Genomic DNA, 14,506 nt, shown 5'->3' on the forward strand with positions numbered 1-14,506 from the left:
TGCTCATTCAAAGCAGAATTTAAATTATAGTAGCAGAAGAGAAAACTAAAAGCAGTTTTAGTACTGCATCGTAAGCTAGTGGAATTTTTAGATAGAAATATATGCAATTTTATGTTACAGTCTCAGGGGGTTTCCTTCATGAACGTAAAAAATGCTTGTGTCATACAAATGTGAATTATAGAATTGATTTAGGAGGAAATTCTAGTTGCTTAACAACACAGTTGATCTATATTTCAAGCTTTTTAAACACGTGTGACAAACTTTGAATGAACCTGATACTATTTAGAAGTATTGTCCTAATGTTTTATTTCCACTTGTATTAGGAGATGTTTCCCACTAAGTGGTATTATTTTAAAGGGTCCTTAAACCTCATAAGTATTTGTTAGTTTTAAATATGCTAAATCTTTAAAATGAGAAATCAGTCCTAGACTACAGAGTATGAAGACAGAAGGCAGGAAGGAATTCTCTTTCCCACTTGCGCTCAATAGGTATTGCAGTTCCTAAAGGGGACCTTTCTGTACCTAAAGGAGCCCTACAAGAAAACTAGAGAAGGACTCTTCATCAGAGTGTAGTGATAGGATGAGGGTAATGGCTTTAAACTAAAAGAGGGGAGATTTTGATTAGATATTAGGAAGGAATTGTTTACCGTGAGGGTGGTGAGGCACTGGAACAGGTTGCCCAGAGAAACCATGAATGGCCCGTCCCTGGAAACGTTCAGTGTCAGGCTAGATGGGGCTGTGGGCAGCTTGGTCTAGTGGAAGGTGTCCCTGCCCGTGGCAGGGGAGTTGGAACTGGATGGTCTTTCAGATTGCTTCCAATCCAAGCCATCCTATGATTACTTTAAAATGTAAAGTTATGCTAGTGATGTTTGTTTTATTCTTTTGAGAAAGAATGAAATATATGCAGTCAGTATGGATATTACAAAGAAATTTGATATCATAAATATTTTCACTGTGGAGAACAGCAGCTTGTAGTTGTACCTGAATGTTAGCTTTCTAACAAAAATTAGGAAATGCTTTCACTATTCTTCCATTTGGTTTTGTTGTTATTGTTGTTTGTTTTTGTTTATGTAGGCTCCATCAACCTACAATCCACACAAGCCTGTTCCATACCCCATCCCACCATGTCGGCCACATGCAACTATCGCACCAAGTAAGGCTTCTGTGTGTTTTATCTTGATGCTATTGTTCCATCCATTTGCCTTTTAATTAATATGTCAAGTGTCAGTTTCTCTGACCGTGATCATATCTGAAATTGGCTTGTGCTCCCTAAGCATGTTCTGGGTACTGGTTTCTGCCTCTTCCTGTCATGAATGCAAAGTTGCTAAAAAGATGAATATGTATTGACTTATTTTTCCAGCATCCATGAAAGATGAAAACTTCAGTGTCCTGTTCTGAGAACAGTATAGTTCATTTATAGGAGACACTGTGCATGTTAGATAAGATTGGGGCTGTGTATGCTTTTTAATCTTTTACCAAGGTTTGAACTTCAGCTTGACAAGTCTGCTGACTTTTTGCTGTTATGTCAAACTTAAGATAAGGTCAGGTGCAGCCCTACTCTGGATGGAAATAGTAGGAATTTGCTGAATAGCAGGAACCTCTTTCTCAGTTGACTTCAGTAAAAGCACTTCATTGTCTTCTCATCACGGTGGAACACCATTTCCTAAAATAAAAGTTTAGGCATGAAGATTTCAATCTCAGAAGGGACATAGCAATTGCCCTTGCCACATTATGTTTGATTTGATTTCTGCTAGTCATGTGCCTCAAGCAAGACTGAGCCTTTCTTTATAAGCTCCTCTTTTTTTGTTCTGCTGCATCAGTTGTTTGATTAAAGATGTTTGTGGTAGCAAGGCAATTAGTAGCACTTCTCTTGCTGGCAACTGGAATCCATCCACCTAAATGCTCTTCCTAGCAAGTGACAAAAATTAGTGACGTAGACTTTGCTGGCAGTACTCTTAAATGGCCCTTTCTTTGAAGTAGGAGGTTGAAGATCTTATATAATTGGACTCTGGTCTTTTTGTGCCACAGCTGGAAACTTTTTCTAATTTTGCCATTCTGTGTAGAGCTCTGGTCTGTAAGCTTGCTTTTCACTGATTTTAGGGATTTCAGGGAGATTTTAAGGCATTTGATGAGAAAGCATGATATGTCATTTTGCATGGATATTAAAGGGTGAGTCATCTAACAAACATAGTGTCTACAGATCTCTTCATAAAGAGTCTAGAAAAGTAGACACTAGTAGTGGGCAGAGTAAGTCTGATGACTTGGGTCCTCGGAGTGCCTTACTCTCCAAAAAGCATACAGGAAGCTTGCAAACTAGTTCAAATTGATATTAAATAAATTCTATGCAAAATAAATTGGGACACAAAGTTTGTCCTGTGGCTGCACACAAATACTCGTGCATTTTAGGACACGAAGTAGTTTTTGAGGTCTCGGGGCCTTGTTAAACTGCAATATAACTTTTAAAAACCTTTGTGATAAGGGAACTGACAATGAACACATACATATATACATAAAATAATGTTTGATGAGATTGCAGTTGTTGACTTGTAACTATTGAATCTGACTCAAGCGGTGTTGAGAAAGGTTGGAATGATGTTTTGTTTTCTGCCTCTTACATATTTTGGTGTAGCATCTGGTTCCTCAGAGACGCAATGATTGTTAGTTACTTTTCTGATTTTGGACCATGAGCTGTCCTGCAAGAAGAACCACATGGAAGTATCAAATGAGAAAGGATTGTTATATGTCAAATTGTTGCTCTTTGAGTATTTTTTAAGTGGTGCCTTTTCCCATGAAGCATAAGTTTGCATATTCTTAAAATTGTCATTCAGGACCACTGTGGATTGTCTGTATATTCCTGCGCTTTAAATTCTGATGCTCTTCATCAGAAATGCACACCACAGGTGCACAAGAGCAGTTTGGGTTGCTCTAACCCAAGAGCAGTTCTGAAGAGTAAGGAAGGGAAAAAGTTATTTTTGTCATGTTCAGTACTATAAGTATTTTATATAAAAATCATCTGCTGTCCCACTTCAGTCTCTTTGCATTTAAAGAGACACTGGAGAGTGATAGATTAAGAATTTGATGTTTTCTCCCTAGCAGTGGAGGGCTGGTCATGATCATTGATATGTTTGGCTCTTTTGTTCGTTAAGGCTTTTAATCTTAAAGGAGGAGTTGCAACAGCCTTTAAGTTAGGAATAGGAAAAAAACAAATGATGCTGCAGACACTGATTCTTTCCTCCCATTAAGTTCTTCAAGTGACGTGGAAATGAAAGCAGCTGAAACCTGTCTTTTCCAGGCTGTTTCAAGGTGAAAAATTCAAAATTCAGTTTCAGCTACGTTCTGCTGTAAAAACAATTTGAGATCTACTCTTCCTAAAATTTGGATCATAATGTGTGTCACTCAGGCAGATCATGTCAAAAACGTGAACGATTAATGGCTTTGACTTTTTAGTGAAGAAGTGTCTTAAAATCTTGAGAATATTCTTTTCAAGGAAAGACACTGGGTCACTCTGATACGGGCTCTTCTGACAACTAAGATGTATACTGCATTTCTTCTTTTAGGTGCTTACAACAATGCTGGCTTAGTTCCAATGGCTAATGTCATAGCTCCAGGCTTACCAGCTCCTTCAACATACACTACTAATCAAGGGGTACCAGGTAAAGCACGTATAGGTTTAAAAGAGTTGAAGATGTTTTCTCCTCATTCTTTGTTGTGTCTGGATTATTCATTGCTGGCGTTCTGTTTGCTTTAAAATAATCAGCTGTTGCTCTCTGTTTAGAAAATGAAGACCTTTCCAGCCAGGCAAAACCTACCCAAAATCAAGGTAAATTCAAATCTGCAGGGGGTTTATTGTGTTGATTGTAAGTTGGTTAATTGTTCAGAAAATGTAAATCACTTATTTGTTTAGTATGATTTTCATAAGCATCTAAGTATTTAATTGCTGTTGAAAGATAATCCCTTGAGAACCGATAAAAATTCATTTCAGGCACTTGGCATTTAAAATCATTGAAACATTAAAATCTGGCCTTTTCTGTTAGCTCATTAGTTTTACTTTCTTGAGCATCTATATATGTATTTAAGAATTCATATAAAAAGCTAAATCAAAATATACTTTGCAGTATAGTGCACTGAAACACTTCATTAGCATTTTTGTGGTTGTTGAAACCTTGGACATCTATTTGAAAATCCATTCAGATTTTTATTTCATATATTAGTTGCAATGGGAGACTAGGAATACAAAATAGACATATTCTTTGTTCCTAGTTTGTTGAAATCCATATCTAGAATATCTTAACTGTTAAATTCAGGTATGTCTACCTGCAATTTTGTCTTGTGCTTTAAATTTCAGTTATTTTTGCAGAAGAGAGTTGTGCATGTTGTTTTGGTCTCTATATGTGTGATACTTGGTGTAGTGAGGTTTGGTAATCGAGCAGATAGTAATACAAATAATAATAATCAATCCCATGATGAACTACTAATACAAGAGCTTTGATAACACTTTGTTAGCCTTGACAAATATTAACTGAGAATCTGTTATGTATTGAGTCAGGCATATTAAGAAATACCCAAACAGATAACGTGATTGTGATAAGTTTAGCTCCTGTAAAAACTTCTGGAGAGAAAAAAAACACATAGATTTTGTCTTTTCTCCTCTATGCCCAAGGATGGTAAAACAGGCTGCTATTTCAAAGAATCACTTTATTCATATATACCCTTTAAGTATGCATGTATTTACAAGGTAGTTTATACAGGTAAATCAATACACTGTAAGGAGTAAAATAGTCTCTTAGGAGGAGAAATTCAGTAATAGCTCTGAGTTCTGTTGCAGCTGTGTTTCTGTGGTGATTATCTTTGCTGGATTAAAAACTGTGATCATTAGGAGAGTATTCAGCTTGGAAACAGGATGAAGGAAAAGACAGAATCCAGAACAGAGCAGTCTGGGTTTAGGTTTTTGGAAAAGGTTATATAAAAGGAAATGGCTTGTTTGCAACCTTTTTCTCCTTAGTTTCAAGATGCATAAAACAGGAGTCTATCACATGAAGTTAGGTCCGAGATTTTAAAGAGTGTATGCATAGAATTTGGGTGAGAGAGAAATCCAACCTATTTTGGACCTATGGGAGATGAGTTTGGCTGCTTGCATCAGTGATTTGCTTACAGTTTAACTGACCATTTTTAAAGTAAATTAAAATTACAAGGGTTGTTTTGAGAAGAATGATTAATTACATTCATATTCCACAGGGTACTAGATGTAGAGATACCAAGGCTCTTGATGTGCCAGCCTTCATAAAATACAGCTTCTGCCCCGAGCCCCCCCAGTGTGCCTCCTTGTTTTCCTCCAGCTTGACTTATGTCTCTTTGACTTGCTTTGTAGGGTTGATACAGATTAATATTCCTAGTGTCAGGTGCTTGCCTCAATTATAGATGCCTGACTTCCAACTCCTAGAAATATTTGTTGATAAGGTCAAGTGACGTTGTTAGTTTAATACTGTAGTGTGATACATTAATTTAAAAGTGTACCTTCTTAGAATCAAAGTGTGAAGGAAACACAGTGAAGAGAATGACCTGATTTTGAAAGAAAGAAAAATACCAGCACCTGAAATCAGCTTTCTTCAGATGTTGACTAAACTTCTCTGAAATCATGATACATTGAATTAACTGATTCTGAAGGAAATTCTGACCTTCAGTGAGAGTGAATGCAGAGGAGCCCAGGTGATCCAATGCCAATAGATACAGGTGTTTACCTGTATCATTTAACTATTCTTACAGAGTATACTTGAATATCTGAACTGTCTTGCATGAGATTATGAAGAGATGGTAGATGTCACAAAGTGTTTTGAAGAAAAGTAGTAGCCTACATAATGTACAACTTGTGTGATGTGTTTGTACGTACCTTTTTGTTTTGTTTTTGTAGTTTCCAGTGTGGATTGTTTATATACAGACATTGTATGTTAGCTGTTGCCTGTGTTTCATTTTTTGAAATGCTGTATAAAATGTGTTTGTGTTGATTTCAAACATTTCTGACAGTTTCAAGTATTCTTACCAGTTTTGTTTCTTTCCAGCTTTTTCTGCACAAACGAATCAGCTCTTTACTCCTCATGGTTCTAATCCTTCAACACCTGCTGCTACTCCAGTCCCTACCCCATCACCTGTCAAGGCAATAAGCCATCCATTAGCACCTGCAACTCCACTCATCTCTGGGATGAACATGTCTACCCCTGTCCTTCCTGTTTTCCCGGGACAGGTCTCCTCCTCCATCCATACATCTCAGCCATCCACCCCAACCCCTACGGTCATCAAATCCCTTTCATTACCTGGTGTTCCTGTCACATCTGTACACAGTGCAACCTCTACTCCCATCCCTGCAGTTTTCTCTGGGCTGGCTTCTATACCCTCTGCTACGCCAGCTCCACAAGGTTCTTCCACACCGTGTGCTACGCCTGCACCCAGTGAAGCTTTTGCATCTGCTACTGCACCATTTGCTGGTCTCCCTTTTTCTGCAGCCTCTTCAGTTGCTTCAGCTAGTAATCCCACTCCATTGTCATCGGTTTTTGCTGGACTCCCTTTGTCCTTGCCACCCAGTGTCCAAGGGATTTCTAGTCCCGTTCCCTCAACAATTGCTAATTCTCCTGCCACCACCATTCCTGGTTCACTTAGCTTGCCTAACCCTATTTTGTCTGTCTTAAAAGGATTTCTGACATCAAATGACACTTCATTAATCAATTCATCTGCTTTACCTTCTGCTATGACAAGTGAGCTTGCTTCTTTATCCGCTCTCACTAATCAAAGCTCTGACCCTCCCACTTCCTCTGTCAACAAGTGTTATACTCCATCAGCCACCCCCACCTCACAGCGTTCCTCCACGCCCGGCCTGGCCATTTTTCCAGGTCTTCCATCCCCATCTGTGACCAACTCTAGTTCCACTCCTCCGACATTGCCCGCACAGTCACCTTTAACCACTTCACCATCAGTTATGCCAGTCAACTGTGGCTCATCAGCCTCCCTCTTGCATGGCACAAGCCCTACTAATCCCGATCACCAGCTCTCATCAACCCCAGTCGCCACGAGTATCCCACAAGTTCTGATCAAAACAGAACCCATGAGTCCTACCCTCTCAGCCTTCAAAGGTCCTTCTCACTCAGCTGGCCCTTCTCATGGCACTATAGGGCTCTCAGCGCTCGGGCGCGCGTACACCTCAGCAGCGTCAGTGCCAGTCAGCTTACCCAGTTCCCTGAATCCAGCACTGTCGGGTCTCTCCTCTTTGAGTGCTCCTCTAAACAACTCCAGTTCTCTGGCTTCCATTTCCCTCGCCCCACATGGCTCCACTGCTCCCATTGCCCCTGTATTTAATGGACTTCCTCCTTTCACATCTCTAACCAGTAACTTTGCTTTTACTGGTAATCCAGCACTTACGCCACCCGTCACTCTCCCAGGGTCTTTGTTAGCTACTCCGGCTACTACTGCTTCAGCTGTGTCTGCCCCTCATGTGAATTCCACAGCTGCCGTACTCTCAGGACTCGCCGCCTCAGCAACAGTCTCTGCTCCACCCTTTTCGCTTAACTTGTCCAGTGCTGTCCCTTCCCTTTTTTCTGTTGCCCAGGGACCTCTGGGATCATCAAACCCATCCTTCCCTGGTTTTCCTGTCTCTAACACACCCTCTGTCACTCCTGCTCTCCCTTCTTTCCCTGGCCTCCAGGCATCCTCTGCAGTAGCAGCAGTTGCACCGTTGCCGGCAGCTGCCACAGCCCCATCTCCGGCTCCGGTCCTGCCAGGGTTTGCCTCGGCCTTTAGCTCAAACTTCAACTCTGCACTTGTTGCACAGGCTGGGTATGTTTTTGTTTCTGAAGGAGCTCGGTACCATTTCTTTTTCTCTTGAGCAAAACACTGATTTTACTTTATGCGTAGACCTTACTTTCAGTCCTAGTTAGTAATTACAGTTAATTTGTAAACTTAGCTCACTAGTAGATTGCCGCCTGTCTTTGGAAACTGAGTGGTATTTACTAAACAGGTTGTCCTCAGTAGCCCCAGTTACCACAGGCTAATCCAGCGAGGTGCTGAGTGATCTCATTTCCCAGACGAGAATGCTTGGCACCTCCTGGATTTTACACAAATGGATTCCATGCTGGCATCCATTGACACACCCAGATAACAGCAGACAGTGTTCCTAGATGTTCCTATGTTTTAAGGAAATACTGAGCATTAACTTCTGTCTATAAAGTTTTTGTGTGTGAATTGTAGGCACAACCAAGGCATAAAAATGTCTGAGTTCCCTCTTAGGTACATTGTGTTCCAAGTGGTCTTGGTTTGTGTGTGCATGAATAATTTCTAGGTAGGCAGAGACTGGGCTTCTGTTTGCAAATTCTGGCCTTCGTGAAGTTTAGATAAAGAGATGCTTTTCTCATTTATATAGATACAATTTTATGTAGAGCGAAAGATAGGATAAAATGCGATACCACTGTTGCAAATAACAACCACATCTTGATTTCTTTCAGCTTGACTTCTGGACTGCAGACACCAGGAAATGCAGTTTTTCCTGGGCTTTTATCTCTCCCCGGTATCCCTGGCTTTCCCCAAAGTGCCGCACAGTCTTCCTTACAGGAACTGCAGCATAGTGCGGCTGCACAGTCAGCACTGCTACAGGTAAGGTACCCATTTGCTAACACTGTTCTGCCTCCAGTAACTGCTACAATATGTACTTGGGTGTTAACTTCTTGGGATTATTTTAAGTAAGTGAACCTGTAACCTGTTTGAGAACTGATCACAAGGATAATAATGGTAAAGAACAACTCAGATGAATTTCTTACTGGAGGTGTGGGGTGATCATCAATGTACAGTGCTTCTGAAAGTCATGAATGTAATGAAACCCTTTTTGAAAACTATGCAGAATGAGGAGTGAAAGAAAAAAGAAAAGGCAAGCACGTAACTTTTTTGTAAGATTTGTTTTAAACCTAGTGAGCTGACCACGTGGTTGCAAAATCTGCACTCAGTTCCAGTCTGACATTTTAATACTTAAAGGTTTCTGTGGAAAAGTGCTTTATTTATGTGCCTCTCTGCATCCTCCAGCAAATTTTATTGACTTTGTTGCTGTGCCTTTGTGTTGATAGTTCCCTATAATATAAGCTTGAGGTGGCTTTAGGTAATGTGTAGCTTCATCATCTCTCTCGTTTGTGAAACAGCTTGTTGCAGTCATCAACCTATAGAGGCTAACTGAAGCTATCGTCAGAGTTTGTATTTGATAATTTAGGTGTTTAATTTGTCTTCTGTTAAAAAGGACTTCTGTACAGTTTAAGGATTCTGGCAGGATTTTGTTCTTGCATCCAAAATTCTAGAACAGGCAGTAAAGAGTCTTGAGTTATTGATTTCTCTGTTCTGTGACAAATGAATTTTTGAGATGGAGCATACGTCTAATACTGTTTAATGTGCAAAACACTGTCAGATACCTCTTAAATAGCAGGGGAAATGGATCAAAACAAGCAAATTACTTAATCTCAACCATGTTTTTGTAGCTCAGGAAATTATTCTGTGGATATCCACATACTGAGGATGCTTTGGGGAAATGTTTTTCTTGTTTACAAGTTCCAGTCACTGAAATGAGCACTTAGCTACTGGAGCAATGTAGATGAAGAAGGCTCAAAGTCAGTGAAATGCTGCAGCTCCTGATTAAGCTATGCCTTCCAAATCAGCTGTGGCTTCCAACGCTGGAAAATAAATGCCAATAATGCTTCTTCATTTTTCCTGTTAATCCAGCTGCTTTCTCACTTTCTGGTATTTCGGAGCAATAATTGCACTGCAGTTTAACACATGCATATAGCAGCATTGCTCATCTTCATTCTTTGCGTACTTCAAATGATACTTCAAGTAATTGCTGTTATGGCTTGAGTGGGATTGGTATTGTGGCTGAAATTTTGCTTGATTTAGGTTTTTATTTGTTTGTTTTTATCTGTGCTGTTTCCTAACTTCTTCTCTTCCTTGAAGGCACATTCTGCTTCTGCTCTGGAGAACTATACAGCTCAGCCTGAAGGTTTTGCTAACTATCCATCAACACCAGGAACACCATTTTCATTGCAGACAAGTCTGCCCCAGAGTGGATGGCAATAAATACCAGACATTTTTAAAGACTGCAGTGGTTGCTTGACAGAGCCTGATCCTATTCACTTTGAAGGCTGACTCCACTTTAGTGAGAGCGCTCTGCTTGAGTGGGAGCATGGTCTGAACTGGGGAAGGAGGGGGAACTGTGAGGATAAAATGATTCCAGGCAATTGTATCAGACATCAAACTTTATTTGTGATTGCGTTTTATCGATTCAGGGTCTGATCCTGCAAGTTGCTGAGCATCCCTGACTCTCCTTGTAGTTTATAAATCAGAATGTTTGGTTTCGTACAGGATCAGGAACATTCAAACAGGCGTTCGTGTAAATAGAGCAATTGGCTAACAAACCGAATGGGGAGAACAAGTATACTTCATTGTGTGTATAAGCACCTATTCTTCTGTTACGTTTTGTATGGTATATGTGGTTAATATAGAATAAGATCTAGAATGAAATTAGATACTTAAAGCTGTAGACGATCTTTATTCTAGATGCACACCGCTGTGTGTGCATAGATCAAGATCAGTTTATGGTTCTTCAGACCTTCTACCTGTATGTCTGAGGATCTCCTGCTAGCATCAGTAGTATGGTAAGGGGAGACTAGATCAGAGGGACTTGGGAGTATTTTTACGCTTCGAATTATTGTCACGGGCTTGCTGCTAAATTGAGTACTCTGTCAGCATCAGGACAAGAGAACTAGGAAATGATACTGTGTTGGGATAGAAGTGGGTTATGTCCTGCTGGAGTAGGAGTGGGAGTGGGAGTATGGTTTAGCTAGCTGGAAATATGTCTTTCCGAAGTCCGTAAAAAGCCTTTGAATTTGCATCTAAAATAGTGTTCCGTAACATTTTCCCTGCCCCCACACCTCTCTGTGAATGAAATAATTGTACTGCGGATAGGCTGCCTATCTGGCACTTTTGACTGCAGACTTTTGTGAATGTTTACAGACATGTGTCAAGTTCTTCTTTCCCTTATATTTACAGACCCACTGGTTTTATTTTGTTGGCTGTAAACCACAATGTGATGGTGCTTACGAGTTATCCTGTGAATATAAGTGGGAGCAGAATTTGGACCATGGGATTTTTAGTATTTTTCCTTGGAAAACGTACATGATTTTAAAGGCATATAGCTAAATTAACTGTATTGGTTAGGAAGGGTTACGATGCAGTATGTAGAAAGGTCTTGCTTTGTTAGTGAAATTCAGTTGTGCACTCCTCTAATAATGTTAGTACCTGTGGCAATGTGTAACACATCATTGGATATCATCTATTTAAGGTAAACTCTTGATCGTGTCAACAGAGATGAATGATATTCAATCCTGTGGTTAAATTAAAACGTAGAGGATACTATACTGTAGAAAAGCTCTGCACCTAGAGTTTTACTTTTTTAAAGATGAATTCTGCTGGGAGATGTTGCTAATGTATTTTCTTTCAAGATGTGAACAAACTTTTTTAGAACATTAATGGAAATTCCTGTACTGGTTTTTAACACAGTTTTTTTAAATAAAAAGTTTACAGTCATGGCAAAAAGGCTTTGCTGACTATTTACCTATTTGCTTAGAATATAGATGAATAAACTTGTTTTTACTAAGACACTTCCTAATGCTCGATCCTACTTATGCTGGTTTTTATGACGCAGAATTATTTATAGAATTATAAAATACGTTTCCTAAAGAGTGATAATAGAAGTACTCTATGAAGTGTCGTTTAGGTAGAAAATTTAAATAGTGTCCTAGATACTTTGTCAGCATTGGGGTCGTCTTGCATTTTTATAATCAAATTTACATATTACCTTAAAGTATGTTGCACCTTCACATTTTTTATTTTGTGAAAGCAGTTGATTTCTAATGATTCTCTACTTTGAACTTGTTTTAAAACCAATGCCTTACCTCTTGACTCAAGAAATCTGTGGAAAAAATCTCAGCCATCTTTCAGTACTACTCATTCTTTTTATGAGCAGTGCTTTCTAGATTTCTAGACCAGTTGGAGAAGGAGAAAATAAAAATATAGGTATCTCGTCAAGAAGTAATTGTCTTTCATCCTGCAGATTTGAATATACTTGTTGTTCAGAATCAGTAATCACTTTGTAACCTTACTGAGGTGCTAAGTTTGATCTCCGGTTTGAGCCCTAGTATCCCAACCAACCAAGCAATCAAATAAAAAGCTTAAGTTAACTCGGTTTACCTTGTAGTCAAAATCAGATGTCAAACATCAGCCATTATGCAGTGTTTTATCAAAATGTAAGTAGTCTGTGTGTCAGTTTTTGGAGGCGTGAATTGAGTGGTTATGGATTAAGTGTTTGTGGTGAGTTTTTTCTTCTTTGAACTTGAGAGATCTCAAAGGTACCTGAGAGACCACGAAGCTTTGTTTCTCCAAATTATACCAGGTGAGAACTAGTGAATTTCCTACTGTGCTTCATAAGTGGAGCCTACTTACTGGGAAACGTCCTTTACCGAGAAAAGAGTCTTTCATGCACAGTTGGTGTCGTGTCAGATAGAAGCTTGTCATCAGTGTCAGACAAGTACACAAACTGGTTAAGAAGCATTCAACTATCAGCAGTTTCTCTCTAGAATGGGCTTTCTGTTTTTTACTGAATCATATTGAGTAGGACATTGTAAATGGAACTTTTCAGTGGTTAGCATTAAGGTAAGTTTCAATTCATTAAAAGTCTCTCCTGATGTAAAATTGTTTTTTATTAATTTTTCTCCTCAGGAATAAAGTCAGTGTTCTGCATTAGAGCTTGAAGCAAACTCCTGTGACCCAGCCACGGAATTTCTGAAGGGGGTGATTTGTCCTGAGCTCTTTCATACTTACTTGAGCATTTTTAAAGAGCCAGGGAAAAGTCTGCTCCTGAGGCAAACGATGCCAGATCGAACACTGAGATTGTCTTTGGAAAGGACTGTTGCTGTGTGACTCAAGTCTGGACTAATTATGGTTTGATTGTTCAGTTGCTGGTTACTGCTGTATTTCAGCTATGCTGAGAGACTACAAAGTCAGGTGCAGTGAAATGTTATTTGAAATAAAATCTTTATTCAGAACAACAAAGAGAACCTATTGGGACAGTTTTTGCAAATATAAGTTTCACTGTTTCTTTCAAGTGCATTAATTGCAGCTCTACTAAATGTGAGAGAAACAGAGCAATTATTTTGTCATCTTCTTCCTCTGACTTGGCATGGAGTGATGTGAGCTTGACTGGGCCTGGAAGGAAACTCTCCATGATATGAGCATTCTTAATTTTGTTCCAGTTGTCTGCTTCTCTTGGTTGGGATGGAGGGAACCCGTTTGATTGATTCTATCTCATATTTACTCATGGTCTCGCAAAGTGTAGCCAAAGGTGCCAACACCTTCCTGTCATCTCACCATCCTCTGTTCTAGAAAGCTGACAGCATTTTCACATGAGAGGAGGAGGAGCGATATGGTGATGTTCCTACAAGTAGCAAGATGTTACTGGTAATCTCCTCAATGTTCTGACCCTTCTAAATTTTGTTCTGAGGGAGACGAATGAGAAGCCAAAGCAAAAAGGCTACTGTCTGTTCTAGGGGGTAGGGGGGACAGAACTCAGAGGCAGGAAGGGAATAGGTTGAGAAATATTTAAAGGGTGGCCAGAGCCCAGTGCATGTGAGGGAAAGATGGGCCTAAAAAGATAGGAGAGAAGCAAACTGAAACTTACAACTATGTTATATACAAATCTCATGTCATACAAATGTCACATCAACTGGATGATGGGATAAGTGGAGCAAATGGAAACTTTGGACTGTAAAGAACTGGTCGCATCCTGCTAATGCAGCGTTGGTGCAGAGAAATGTTGGAGAATAGAATGCTTACAGGTAAGCCCCAGATCATCGTGTCTGACTCAAGCCTTTGTGCTGGTTCAGGAATAGAAGTTAAAGGCACTAGCTGTATCACCACACATTGCAGAAGTACTGGAAGAGCCACCCACCAGGACCACATTCACCTAATGCTGCATCCAAGTCAGTAAGCTGTGCTAAAGTGGTGTTGGACTTGAGCTGTTTTGCTTTGTGCTACTGTACCAGGCTGTTCAGCACTAGTGAACTTGCATCTTGGAGGCTGCTTGAGTGCTCAGGTGTTTTACAGGTGGAGACATGAGGGCTAGTGGCTGTGTGTCCGCATTCCCAGCGTAGCCCAAGGAGAAATGATTAAGATTGCCCTACCTTCAACTTCAAATTTTTGAAACAGAGAAAGTGCAAGTGAAGTTAACACAGAAAGTAATACAATGATGTTCCTGTACATCAAAGAAACACACAATCTGCTTTGGTCACCTTCGGGGGTTGTATTTACAAGCACCTCAGGGACTTTTCAGTGAACAACAGGGAGCAATTATTTCTGTTAGATTTGAATATTTTGCTCATCTGTCTCATGGTGTAAGCAGCTATGTAGATCGACGTATTCAAGTGGCCTGTAATAAA

At 39.8% G+C, this 14,506-nt stretch overlaps 1 protein-coding gene across 3 annotated transcripts in view; it reads left to right on the forward strand.

Moving 5' to 3' along the window:
• PROSER1 (proline and serine rich 1) overlaps positions 1–13,124 on the forward strand; it is a 21,390-nt gene extending 8,266 nt beyond the window's left edge. For 2 of the 3 annotated variants that reach the window (XM_021377248.1, XM_021377268.1), the window contains 6 exons: positions 1,074–1,152; positions 3,557–3,652; positions 3,775–3,819; positions 6,056–7,820; positions 8,486–8,633; positions 9,969–13,124. In XM_021377248.1, coding sequence (XP_021232923.1) covers positions 1,074–1,152; positions 3,557–3,652; positions 3,775–3,819; positions 6,056–7,820; positions 8,486–8,633; positions 9,969–10,091 — 2,256 coding nt within the window. In that variant the 3' untranslated portion in view covers positions 10,092–13,124. The remainder of the gene's footprint in view (positions 1–1,073; positions 1,153–3,556; positions 3,653–3,774; positions 3,820–6,055; positions 7,821–8,485; positions 8,634–9,968) is intronic. The other variant, XM_021377259.1, reaches the window with a different exon arrangement.

The sequence above is a fragment of the Numida meleagris genome, chromosome 1 (genome assembly GCF_002078875.1).
Source record: "Numida meleagris isolate 19003 breed g44 Domestic line chromosome 1, NumMel1.0, whole genome shotgun sequence".
Lineage (NCBI taxonomy): Eukaryota > Metazoa > Chordata > Aves > Galliformes > Numididae > Numida > Numida meleagris.